The following is a 14,451-nucleotide window of genomic DNA, read 5'->3' on the forward strand; positions in this document are numbered from 1 at the left end:
ATTCATGAATGTATAAAAGGGACAAAATGACAGTGTGGCTCTGCTAAGCTCATTTTCCATGGTGTACCAGTTAGTTGACATCTGGGGGGGTGATCAATAGTGGAGGGAGCCAGTGATGTTGGGGAGAGAGAGAGAAATAGAGAGAGAGAGAGAGAGAGAGAGAGAGAGAGAGAGAGAGAGGGGGGGGGGATGGGGGGACGTGATTGTCTCAGCCGCACCGTGAAGGGGGCCGTCCCTGTTGGTGGAGATCAGCCCGAGGAAGGCCCACCTAGTGATCATTTGAAAATATCTCCCGTTTAGACGATAGTTTGTCTTGACTGTGCGGCTGAACCATAAGGGGACAAGTTGAAGGCTATTTGTAAATAGGTAAGGACTCGTTTTTATTCCTCGCATTCTTTTATTATTATTATTATTTTAAGAATAGAGGTCACCATCATTTCAGGACCATGCACGAGAGCGTCGTCATTGGAAGCCGTGCCTAAAATAACTTAAAGCTCTTAACCATCATTCCTGTATCCGTGTATAATTCTCCCGCTTCCCGCAGCAGATTATCATCAATGTGTGCCTTTAAAACGGATGCAAAGCCACACACTGATGCAAACGTGAGAAATATGGTACATGGAGTAATTTACGGCTTGACCTACAACATCCAGGATGGGACTGAGCAGGATTGGTGTCCAATGCTGGAACATATCTAACTATTAGCCCTGCAAGCCTCGTATGTTTTATTTAGATGTTTCCGTCTGCGTGTGATGGGACAAACTCAGATTACATCCACATGATTCTACGTTGAAACCGTGATGCGTGCAGATATCATTGTGAAGATCGTGCTTCCCCCCCCTCCCACAAGCAACGTTGTGTAGCTCTTGCAATACATGCCACCTTCTAGTATAATATATTACAGTCCGTTAAAAAGGCCCTTTCCCCGTGCGCATCCCTGTCATCTCGCTGCCACTGAGACTAACATTACAGGCGAGAAATAATTAATGAGCCCCTCCACAATTAACCATTTCATTGAAATCTTTTTGCCTCTGAATATTTCATGCTTTGACGAGGATGTGAAAAGGGGGAGTTGAATGCATGAGTGATCAGAGGGTTTTTACTACAGCCTGATGGCTGGACTGCAGCTGTCAGGATCTGCCACAGGAGGCGGTGCCGCCTTCTCTCACCATAACTATGGTCTTATAATAGATTCATACCCATAGAGGTTTATAGAAATATATGTGGATACAATATATTACAGCTGCTTGTTTAGTGATATGAGATAGCACGTGTCATTTATGAACATCACTAAGATCAAATTCACTGTACAGTGTGACAGCAGTGATGGTGACTGACAGCAGGTTTGCTCCATCTCTCCACAGTTTCCTCGGCCAAGATGGATGTGTTTATGAAGGGTTTGTCTAAAGCGAAAGAGGGGATGGCTGTGGCCGCAGAGAAGACCAAGGAAGGAGTTGCGGTTGCGGCTGAAAAGACCAAGGAAGGAGTTATGTTTGTAGGTAAGACGATCACAAATGTTTGTTTGGAGGTTATTTTATATGCAAATCATACACAGGCCCACTGAGACTGCTAATGTTCCTGCTACATGCAGGAGCAGCAACATATTAGCAGAGAGAATATTTCATGCAGCATTCCCATATGTCCCAGAACAAATGGTTAAATTATACATTGACTTCCTTTATTAGCACAATAAACCGCAAAATCCTGCTTTCCTCACACAGGGAAGAAACCAACAGGCCCCGTTTATTGCTTAGTTTTTAACCTCTTTGTTCACCATCATAATGCAGCTATGTGATAATATTACACCTCCATGGTTTCCGTTGTATAACTGCACATATTTCATTGGGCTCAATGTGTGGTGTATGTTAAAATGACTGATATTTTAAAGGGTACATCATGAATGAATGCACTCCCTTGGTAAATTAAGAGTCGTTTATTATAGCAGCAGTAATTTAATAAATCAGTCATCCTGACAGCTGATCAATATCTTTGTTTCACTCATACTGGCTAGTGCATTATTGAAATAATCAGCATTTTTACCCTTATACCCAACATTTATTACCTTAAATATCTGTAGTTTTCAAAAGTATACACTGGGAAAATGAGTTCTTTTGATGTAGATGATGTGACATGAGGCTCTGAATGTCCTTATGCCCTCTCGCCTGACTTGACTGGGCTACAGGCAGGAGATGGGAACTGTGGTGGGGGTGGGGCAGCAGTATGGTGGGAGCAGCTCTTGCCACATGTCTGTAGATTGGACGGCAGCAGATTGTAAAACTGTGTCAGCCCATGGTCACCTCCTGGGGACAAGCAGACTAAAGGCCTCTGCTTTTGTCCTTTTCAGTGCAGCTTAATTTGTCATGGACACCATTACAGATATCTGCACAGATTAGTGCCTCTATCTCATGATTTTAAAGTTTGTGCCTTAGATTACTGGACCACTTGTTTTAGATCATTATTTTAATAAATACATCACACATATGAAATAGAGGTAGTTGGACACCTGCAAAAGGTTAGCAAACAGCTGGGCAAAGGTACAATTGAAACTGACATTGTCTCAATCTCTTTGATCATCTCTTGTGATGTAATGATTTATAGAAAAAACAACTTTCGTCATATTCCAGTTTTATGCTATACTTGTAAAGGCAGGGATATGCATAATTTAATGATCTGTGTTGGGCAATAATTCAGGCTTATTCTTTAATGCTGTCCGATCGTTATGAAATCATGAAAATTTAATGATGATAGCCGATGCTAACCAGTTCTGTGGTTGAGCTGCAATCATTAGTTGATTAATCAATTATTTATCAACTGTTAAATTGATAATCAATTCACATTTTTAAGAAAGAAGTTCCACATTATCTTCCTTCAGCTTGTGAAATGTGAACATTTTCTGATTATCTTTTAGTTATGGACAAAACAAGACATTCAAAGATGTCACCCTCGGCTTTGGAAAACAGTATACAGCCATATATACATACATATATTTTTCACCATTTTATAACATTTTATGGACCAAACAACTAATTATTTAATACAGAAAATTGATAATAAAAATAATCAATAGTTGCAGTTCTATTGTATTGTCTTATACCAAGCCCCATGAATTAAAAATTTGAATGAACCATATTTTAGAGAACTTCATTTCAGTTATATAGTTTGGTTTTATTATGTCTAGGGCTGCAACTAAATATTATTTCTTGATTGTTTGATTAATAATTTGCTGTATGAAATCATCATCACAGATTTCTAAGAGTTTTCAGACTGCTGGTTTCCTGTTTCTCCAACAGTCCCAAAACCTAAAGATTTTCTGTATACAGTTATATAAGAAGGAAAAGCATTAGATTCTCATGATGGAGAGGTTAGAAGAAGGTAATATCATGTATCACACATTTCATTTATTTCACCCACTGTATATCAGTACTGACAAACATCCCTATGTTGTTTGTGATTAATAATTTCTTCCATATGGGCCGGCTCTGCTTGCTAGCCTGCAGTTGGTCTGTTAGTGGTGAATGGGGGGAGAGATACATGACTCAGGGGACTCAGAGCTGGACACAGGCCCTGGAACCTGCCAGCCATTACAGATATGTATTATGTCAGTTGCTGAGCTGTTGTCAGAGGGCCCAAATTTCCAGTGACACCCCTGCTGGTAGTTCTACAGTCACCAGCTCGAACCATTGATCCAGTGACAGTATGTTTTGGGTGCATTCATGAGGCATTGGGTATTCCAAGTTGTCAGATGTGTCTACATTTAGATGGCATCCAATTACCCTACATATTTAGCACCGTGTCCCTGTCACTCATCACCAGAGCCAAACATGTCAGCCTGCTATCAAAACACGTGCGGGATATTCTTGTCTTGCTATGCATCATCTTGCTGTACACAGATAGTGAAAGGGGGCATTTCTGTGGCTTCTCTGTGCTTCTGAGTGCTGCTTGTTGAGCATGGTGGTGCCCTAGAAAGCGTTGTATGATTTGCTTGAAGGCCCCTCTTGGAGGAGGGGTAAGAGTGATCTGATAGGTCTGTGGCCCACCTTTTGACAGCTGCTGCTGCTGCAGACCGCCCACCCAGCTGAGCTGAGCAGTCAGCCTGCGTAAGGCAAGGAAGAGAGACAGAAACGAGAAAACCCTGCTGAACTAGATGCCATTTAATGTCACAGCTGACAGTTTCATTCATAGAGCATCTATGTCCCCTATTATGACATGGTAGTGTATTTATATAGTGCTGCTTTTAAAGTTAAGTAAAGTTAAATGTTATAAGTTTTGTGAATCTGTCACACCATAACAGTCTCAATCTATATTGCAATAGCTCCTTTCTACAGTTTAATTTACACAATTGTCACTGTTACTATTCCATAGCTACGTCCTGAAACTGCATGACAAAATAATGACAATCTAAGTCATCTGTTTCAATTATACCATTACTATGAGGCTAATGTATATTATCAACATTTAGTTGGCAATAATTTAAATGATTTAAAGGTCCAATGTGTAGGATTTAGTGGCATCAAACAGTGTAATTGTAGAGCGAAACAAAGGAGCAGCTACGGTGGCCACAAAACGTGTGAAAAATGCAAACAGCCTTTTCTAGAGCCAGTGTTTGGTTTGTCCCTTCTGGGCTACTATAGAAACATGATGGTTCAACATGGCAGACTCTATAGAAGGCGAGATTGTAGATTAAAATGGCTCATTTTGAGGTAACAAAAACATTACAGTTATTATTTATTGGTGATTAAACAGTAATGAAAACATACCTAGGAATAATATATTTAATTTCTTCTAGTAGTCCTCCCGAATGTTACACACTGGACCGTTAAGAGAGGGTAGATGTGGAATTACCAGGTCTTTTTTTCTCATTTAAAAAAGGATACAACTGAAAAATAGCAGGTGTCAGCTAGGAAAAAAGCCACACATAAGAACTAGATTTATTCTGGTATTTTTCAGGTATTACTAGATTTTTATTAGACACTTAATGAGCTTGAAACACATTTCTCATAAAATACCATTTTTATATTATGTGTCAATAAACTGTTACAGACAAGGTTTGTTTTTTTCCCATAACTATCATCCATTTGTTCTACTGTAGGCGTAGTGCGGCTGCTAACTTAAATGGATGCATCCCCTTAGATGTATGTTTTGCTTTGAGGCGCCCTTTTTTGTAGTGATGGTTCTGTACTTTATCATCATTACGTCTCTCCTCGGCTGGCTTTTAAAGGCCCTCGGGGACCAATAAGGCATGTGACTGCTGCACAGTAGAGAGGACGGCAAGGCTTGAGTGATCAGGACCAGTGGGCACACAGTAGATTGCCCAAATAGCTTGATGGAGTACGGTGTAGATGGATGAGAACTGCCAAAGGTCAGAGAATTCAACAATGCGGTGGTTTTGGTTTAAAGCGGCTGTAAAGTTGAATAACTCCTCACAGTAAAAGTACTGAGAGACCCCAGTGCTGCAGTCACGGTTGTTCTCTAGTACCTTGGGAGCTGTGGCAAACAGTTCATCGTGTGAGGAGTTATGAGCAGTGCTGTATCTTTGAATAAATACTGCTGTTTGTTAGTGCGGGCCGATATACCAGATAAACCGGTATACCGGTTTTAATTTCCTGTATGATAGGAATTTTTTATATACTTAGCTCAAACAACTGCTGTAACTTTTCAATAGGCAACAATATAGTTTTTTCCATGAAGAGCTCTACAGCTGGGGCAAGCTGTGTAGTGTGTATTGAGAGGAGAGCCGTATCAACTGTGCACCCATTTTTACTAATGGTTATAACTTTACAGAACAATTAATAACCCACAACTTGGTCTCTCTAACAGCGGAAAACACCATAGCACACAACAATTACTGACAATTTGAGCAATATCTCTTTGAATATTTAAATACTTTGAGTGTTTTATGGAAGTTTATAGTGCTTATGCAACTAGTTAAAAAGATTTTGTTTTAAAAAAGAAGCTACGTTAAAGTCGTTGGCATATCTTTTTTATTTTCAAATTCAGTTTTTTACTACGTTGCAGTTTGCACAATAAAAAATATTTACATTTTGTTTCCTTAATGTATTGTATCATTTTGTGTGGCAAAGAAAACCCTATAGTAATCAAAGCCTTCATATATTTACATGATGACATTAAAATGTTTTTTACAAAAAAAACAAAACCGTGATATACTGTGAAACTGCCAGAACATTAAAAAATACCAAGGTACATATGTATAGTAATACCCCCCCAACACTACTATTCAACATGTCAGGATATTTTAATATCAATGTGTCAAAAAATCTTTAAAAAAAAAGGCAGGAGTAAAGTTCCCGTATCTACACACAGATCTGGAAATGCAAAATGTTAAATAGCACATGATTCGCAAAGGAACAGACACCTTTTCTAACAAATTTCTTTTTCTATTAATTCAGGTAACAAGGCCAAAGACAGCGTGGGCTCAGGTGAGTGTTCCTTTAGCTCATCAAACATAATTTCTGTAGCAGTAAGAAGCTTTGTTTCCTTACAGTGACAAGACAATTACTCCTAACTGGTAAATTCATAATGGTGAGGGGGGTGGGGTTTGTGTAAATGGTAATTATATACAATAATCAATTGAGAAACAAAAGAGGGCTAACCTCATGTGCATGCTTTTAATCTCTCTGCTGAAACTGTTGAGATAACGTTACGTGTGTGTGCCCACCGTGTTTGTGTGTCTCTGCAGTGGCTGAGAAGACCACTGGAGCCATGGGGAACATCGTTGCCGCCACTGGCCTGGGGAAAAAGGACGAGTTCCCTGCTGACATGAATGTACGTACACCATTACAGTCACCATGAGCTCCATGTTAGCACACATAGTGAAGTGTAAGATACCAGTTTAGTTTCTGCAGTGTCTTCCTGTTATCAGAGTATCAAATTGTTTCAGTGTGTTCACGCACACCTACAGGAAATCAGTCGCCTCTTAACTGTGAAATCCTATTAGAGGTTCTGAATACATACTGTGATCAGTATTGCCTTTCTTTGATTTTATTTTTGAGTTAATATCACTAAGGCTGGAACTACCTATAAATTCATATTATAGATTCATCTGTTATTATTCTTTATGATTGTTTAGTCTATAAAGTTGTAGAAAAATTATTATATTAATATAACAATTTTAAGTAATAGAAAATAAAATAATAATAAATGATAATAATAATAAACAGCAAATCCTCACATTTAAGGAGATGGAAGCGAATATTTGGCAGTTTTGCTTAATAAAACTTACCAATCTCAAGTAGTTTTTTTGTTGACCAGCTTATCAATTAGTGGATAAATGTTTCATTAATAGTTTGAATATTTTCATCGTTCTCAGAAGGAAGGATCTGGTACTGCGCAGTGCAATAATGGTTTTAGAACATTACCAAATTCTGTCTGGTGGTTTTTATGCAATATGAAGATTTAGTAGAGCTGTACAACTTCAAAATCAACATCCTGCATGCTTCAAATTTAAATACTGGTAAATAATGGTTATTTAAAAGGATATTCCAGCAAATTAGTATTTTACTTCCACAAGAAAAAGATAAAGTGTGTAGTGTAAAAGCGCTTTGCGTGGTCGGAAGACTAGAAAGGCGCTATACAAGTACAGGTCCATTTACCATTTACCATAAAAAAAAACAAGCAACGGCTGATATATGTGGATTTTTAGTCCCTAGTATTAATTAATCTCCAAAAATCCTGGATCCTACATTTCCCATCATGTAACCCTCCCTGCCTTTTAAATGCCCATGCATATAAAACTCCAGACCTCCACTTTGTAACACAGGCTTTCTGTAAAACAGAGCGTCAAGCACGAGAAATATGTTTAAAGATCCCCTCCAGATGTGTATTACGATCCTTAAAAAGGCATCTACTCCTTCTACCTCATTAAAAATGCAAGAATCTATGAATATTCAAATTGTGTTCATTAATGTTTTCCTGCTGGAAACAAGATGTCTCCTTCTTCACTGTAAAGTCCATTCTCAGTGTGCGTGCAAAATTCTACATCACACTAGTGACTAGTGACAAATCATGCCTCGTCCCTTAAAAATCATATATTTAATGAGCGCAGAGAAACTTTCCATTTTCAGCAGATGAATGTGAAATCATCCTTCAACTATTAAACTAGAAGAGTTAATTAAACTTAATGTAGAGAGCCCCTGAATATAATAAAACAACCACAGAAACTCTCTTGTACTGTATAGGCAGGGTAACAATACAATAGCTTACTGTTATTCTTGACTGACCTTATTTTATTCATGTTTGAGAACAAGTGAAAGAAAAAAAGAAACCTCAGTTCCGGATCCAAGGCTCACTTACAGTTTGGCAAATTGCTCTAAGTTGTGTTGTGTTCATTCAAGTCTGGACTGGATTGTGGTTGTAGCAGAGCCAGATTTAGCTTAGCAGGAATAAATATGGGCTGATGAGTCTGCACGTCACTCTGAAACAGAGTTACTCATCAACATTTCATCTGTGTTATTCCTCTGCTGTCAGCACAGACAATTACTGTGCTTTAAATTTCTATTAGCAGTGGAAACCAGAGGTGATCAGGTTTTATAAGGAAAAGCTGAGTAGGTTTACTTGTGTATTTATGTTAAAAACATGTTTCTCAACTGTGGTAGCAAGAATAAAAGAGAAACTGCTTTGGCAGCTTTAATACAGTTAAAACATGAAAAAAAAACATGATTGAACCAATGATTTGTTTTCCACTTGTTTTACTAGAGGAAGCTTAAGGGTTCCTGAGGATGAATTGTTGTTCCACGCAGTCTGCTCACACACAGAGCTACCTTCAATCTATAATATAGCTTCAGTTCACAGCCTGTTTCACTGTTCGATCTCTGTGGGACTATCAGCTCTCTAGAACCCACAACTCTCTCTATTCTTGTACTCTGACCTCCTGAAGACCTCTGCTAATGTCACTGCTTTCTGTCTCCACTCGCATCAGTTTATCCACACTGTGATCTTGGAGATTTGAGGAGAGAAGTGGAACATATTCCACAACCATAGAACACGGAAAGATCAATATGTAGCCAAGCTTGGGCATTTGAGTGATACCCATTTTGTTTGTTTTTAAGCCTGTGTTCTTTACCTTAAATGACAAGGCTGTGCGCCGTCAGCATGTTGACATTTTGTCTATCTCTGTCAGACTGTCAGTGCAACAGGGAGGTCCCTGTCCTGTCCTAAGCCTTCATCCCTCAGAGTTGGACCCTCTCCACTGACTCGCTAATCTAGTACATCTGACAGCCTGCTCTAATAGGCTTCTCCGAGGCACTATCTGGGTGATAAAACTACTCATTTCAACACCCTGACGACAGACTGTTAAACTGTTGACATCGTTCTGACATGTGCAGCACTACTTTTTGTTCAGTTCTAGTTTGTGCTGAGCTATACCTCCACACTGCCTAACTGTATCCTGCAGCCCATATTCACACATCCATTCAGACATTTAAATATGTCCCTTGGAATACCTGTAATTGAAAGTCTTTGTTAAAGTGACTTGTGCTACATGGTCTGAACATGATGTCTCTCTTGTGCTTGAGTCTCAACTAAATTCCATGTGTGACCAATCAGACACAAAACACATCGTCCTCTTCTCTTTTAATCACATAAACAGGCTTTTTCTTGTTCACTTTTTGTCAGGCAATGATCCGTCTGATTAGGTGTGTCTTTGTGGTGGTTTCCCATTGTGCAGTGTTTAAGGCCATGCTAATTATGTCGGTGGGCTTAAAGCAATAACACTAGCTTGATACAGTACATAGGATTATAGTCTTTTCTTCTCTGGCCTAATTGACTTGATTAGAGCTGGGTTTAAAAATAAATGTGGTGACCCACTAGCTTTGTTTTGAGGGCTCGTAGTAGCAGGTGCAGCAATGATGGAGTGCTGTCTGCTTCAGGAAGCTCTCAGAATGAGATACCGTTTGTTTACACCTACTGTGGTTACGGCTCACACTGTCAAGATGTCAAGTTATAAGATTTTCAGCGTTACCTAAAATATTAAAAGATATGACCAGTGATATTCTATATCTTTCTTATTGTCAGTTAAACCTGTGAAAAGACCAAAACCAACAATGAACAACGAATGACAAGCGGTGTCTTTTTATCCAAAGCCTGATATTGTTTATTTCTCTGTGCCTTCATTGTTGTCCAAAAAAGATTAAAAACATGAGGGCCACTATAGTTTACTATAAGTCAACCAACATACACACTCCCTGCTGCTGTAAATACTCAGTAGAACATTTAATGTGTATTAATCTGCAGCTGAAAATAGTCCCCAATACATTTCCCTTCACGATTTCCCTCCTTTGAGTAATGTTTTTGAAAATGAAACTAATTCAGCTACAACCAAAAGTGCTTTGGTGAGTGTCACAGAGTAGATACAGGTTAATGCATCTCGTCTTTTCTAGCTCCGGTTTACACCATTACATTGGAGTCACAGAGCTAAAAATCCCATTATGCGAACAGTAAATATCCAGTGAACAGTCGACAGCCATGCTGGTTTCTCTTTGAGGCTGTACATAGGCACACGTGTGTGTGTGTGTGTGTGTATGTGTGTGTGTGTGTGTGTGTGTGTGTGTGTGTGTGTGTGTGTGTGTGTGTGTGTGTGTGTGTGTGTATGTGTGTTTGAGTTAAATGTCAGTGTCATTTGCATGCTAACATGCTCACAATGGGAAAGCTTGCTGAAGTTAACCAGGTGTAATGTTTACCATGTTCTGGATCTTGGTTTAGCATGTTAGCATTCATACTGAACACAAAATACAGCCCAGGGTACTTTTGAATGAATTAAATGTTTTACCTGATGATGGCGCTATATGAAAAGTTGTAGGAATATCTAAAGTTGTTACAATCGATCATAAAGGGACCATGAATGGCTGCATCCAATTACATGGCAATCCATCCAACAGTTGTTACAATATTTCAGTCCGACCAAAGTGGGGGACGGACAACAGACAGACATATATTGCCATCCCTAGCTAACATGCTAGCAGATTAACTAAAAACCCACAAGGTCATTTAACAGCACATGCAGCTGTTCTGAAGGAATTTCCTGAATGCTCTTCTCACCATCTGAGTGAAGACTTTTCTAACCATCAGCATGAAAGAATATTCTGTCCCCTGCACAAATAAGAAAAAAGATTTGTATTGTTGCGACCCTGTTTACTCATCCAAACAAAGATGGTAGTCGTAAATTATAAATGTCCTTGCTCAAACTTCAAGATTGGTATCACTTCCATTTGTGTATATTGATGTTACTTTATATTGTTTTATATTTTTCTTGTTATGTACAAAAGGAGGAGGGACACATGACATTGCCAGCTACCTGTATTAGGAACGACCCTTGTAACTAAAGAAAATTAAAAATATTTTTTTATTTTGCAACAGACAGATTTTTTTTTTCATGCAAATGTCTTTGAGTCTGAGTGTTTGTCAAACCACCTCAGGTATTCAATTTTCTGAAAATTGGATGCTTAGCCCTTGAGATTTGCTGACAGTAAAGAAAATTATAGTTATGCCAGTCCTTATCCTTTAAGTTCAAGTAACTATAATATATGTATAGCTGTTTTTGTTACGGTAGATCTTTTATTTCTTCATCTCCCTGTCTCTGTCTCTGCAGCCTGAAGAATATGGGCAGGAGGCCATGGAGGGCCAGGGAGAGGCAATGCTGGAACCAGAAGGAGAGACATATGATGAGACCCAGCAGGTAATCAGCCTTCACGACACAAAATGCATACATGTCGCCACGTGTCTCTATATGAGTAGCTTTTTGTATGTTTTGCGATAAGCTTGTGAAAAACTGTAAAGCTGTGGACTGCAGTCTGTGATGAGTCCGTTCACTTACAGTAGATGGAGGCTCATCAGTATTCAGCAGCTCTGCATGGTTACACATTTTACATTTTGGCTGTATTGCATTTCAATAGCACTCCACACTTGCCCTCCACTTCTGTCCCACACAAACACTACAGCTCACACTGAGGTAATTCATCCTTTCTCTGGGAATGAAAACAGAAGGTTTAACAAGCCAATTGCCACACAGTGAGTACAGTGAATATAGCTCCACCTACCTATACCAATCATTGGGTGTGTGTCGGTGTGCGCGTAGAAAGGATGCAAGTCTGACACAGATGGTTATTTTTGGAATTTGGCTGTCAGGGGCGAGACAAACTGTGCAGAACCTGTTTCTTTGAAAAGAGATTTAAATTAGCTGAGAGTAAATAAAAATATCACACCATGTACATAATATTTCCTTTATATTTAGCCAGAAACCCATTGTATTCTCATAGAATAATAAAATTAGCAGAATCAAATTCAGATGGAGGATGATGTAATATGAGATTTAGCATGATCTCTAACATTGTTAAATTTATTCAGAGCATTTGGTGGGATTTTCTTTTCATTCCCCCATCAGTGGATTATAGCATTAATCAGTTAAAGGAATAAAACGGAGATATTCCCTGAGATACAAATTAAAAGTGAATTTTTCCGAACAGCTTGTATCTTCCATGTCCTCCTCCATCTCTCTCTCCCACTCCTCCGCATCTTTTTTCCCCTCCCCCATCCTTTGCTACACCAGCAATGTGTGAGCTCTGTCTGAATGGGTGTGGTGATGACGCTCTCTGCCTTCATGCATTGTGGGTAATGTCAGGGTCTTCCTGCATTGCTGTAAATATGGTGTGCTGCAGAGTGAACCGAGCCTTCTTTGGGAGGATTTAGAGATTAAAATCCATCTCATCCAGTATCACTCTTTGGTTTTGTGAATATATCAGATGACCTAAGACTGTTGCACATTCCCAGAGGGTGTGTGTTTTTATTTTTTTGATCATCATGTGCATGAAGTAGGCGGGTGCAGGGTTACAGGGATGCTGGGAATCACGACACGTCCTTGAAGCTGGTGTAGGCTCAGGCTGCCCTCTGCAGGCTGGTGAGGTCCACTGAACCAGTAGAGGAGCTTACAGCTGTGTCGGAGTTACATCATTCACCAGAGAGCAATCATGTGCCATATATGTTCTTCGTAAACCAATTTAAGTTGAATTTCATGCAATTAAGTTTTAATTAAAGTCTCACTGTTGAATTTGACCTGGGGCTTCTCTGTGCTGCAGATTTGACCTGCTTTTCTCTTAAAATAGCTTCTTTTTCTTCCCCTCAGGAGAGCCAGGACTACGAGCCAGAAGCGTAAAAGCATCAGTCCGAGCCACCATCCAACCAGCAGCACAATAATATTTCTAATAATAAAAAGGACAAATGCTGAAACTATTACAATTATACCCCCGTTGCAAAAAACAACAAAAAAGCATTCCCACTGAAAAATGTTCTTCCTTCAAGACAAATCTTTTATTATTATATATTGTAAATGTCATGTTATTAATGTAATGTGTTGGGTGTAGGTATTTATTGACATGTAGGATTTGTCCTCTCTGTCTCATTTCCTTGATTCCCTCCCAATGAAATGAGACCAGAGCCTGGGCTTGTGAATTTGTACTTGTGTGTATCTGTATTTAGAAATGTGCAATAGATGTTCATCATCTTCCAATGAGACATTGGGAGTGGGAAAAAATAAATATGTCCGGTTGCAAGCAGATATGGAAACAATAATATCCTCTTAAGTGTCAACAATGCCTGTTTGTGGGTTGTTTATTTTTGCATTTCTTTGGAAATTTCTTTAAACATTTTTGAAGTAAGAGTTTTTTACATTGTATCTTTATAGTTGCTTGTGAAATCATTCCAGTAAACTATCTGTTAGAAATGGACAGAGTATACATGTTTGTGTGTGTGCGTGTGTTTGTGTGTACTGAAGATTTTAACAAGTTAAAGTCAATATATTATGTCTTGAAATCATAATGGTTGTCATATCAATATGTGCTTTAAATTGCAGGACTTGTCAGTATACAGGTTTATGTGTTAAGCCAGACATACATTCCTCTGTAAATAAAAAGTAAAAAAAAAGAAACCATTTGTTAGTGTTGTTTGATAATGTTTAAACTCACTGTTGGCATCGATCACTCATTAGATTTTAAACCTCTTGTAATTGTTTTTTTTCTGCCTGCTGGTCTAAATGAGGCTCTGTTATGCATCGTCCTCACATGTTTCCTTTTTTGCTCACTGTTGTCTGGGGGACTGATTACAGTATGTGTAAAATCTGCTGAGCAGGCCGGATGCTGCCATAGTTGGGATGCCAGTCTGATCGGCCCTTTTTGGGTGGGTTTTGTTTGGGTTAATCCGGCTGGAACGTGCAGACTTGGTGGTGTCGGGCTCAAACAGAGGGTATTAAACGGCCTCTCCCGCCGCTGTCGGCTCAGACGGATGTGTGGACGCTGCAGGGACAAAGACAGGAGCCATGGCCTCGTTCAAGAAGTCCTTTGAGAGCCTGAAAGGCACAAGCCACTCAGCCGCGAAAGGAGTCACAGACACTGCAGGTAGAGCTACAATTACAAGCTGTAAGATGGCCAATGTAATGTCTGGCAGACA

At 39.2% G+C, this 14,451-nt stretch overlaps 1 protein-coding gene across 1 annotated transcript; it reads left to right on the top strand.

Annotated features, from left to right (window-relative positions):
• The first annotated feature begins 212 nt into the window (after nucleotides 1-212).
• sncb (synuclein, beta) lies at nucleotides 213-13,933 on the top strand. Its single transcript, XM_051419231.1, has 6 exons — nucleotides 213-366; nucleotides 1,365-1,499; nucleotides 6,408-6,437; nucleotides 6,698-6,783; nucleotides 11,603-11,689; nucleotides 13,133-13,933. The coding sequence occupies exons 2-6, from the start codon at nucleotides 1,379-1,381 to the stop codon at nucleotides 13,160-13,162; spliced, it is 354 nt and encodes a 117-aa protein (XP_051275191.1). The 5' UTR covers nucleotides 213-366; nucleotides 1,365-1,378; the 3' UTR covers nucleotides 13,163-13,933.
• Nucleotides 13,934-14,451: the final 518 nt, after the last annotated feature.

The sequence above is a fragment of the Dicentrarchus labrax genome, unplaced genomic scaffold (genome assembly GCF_905237075.1).
Source record: "Dicentrarchus labrax unplaced genomic scaffold, dlabrax2021, whole genome shotgun sequence".
NCBI lineage: Eukaryota > Metazoa > Chordata > Actinopteri > Moronidae > Dicentrarchus > Dicentrarchus labrax.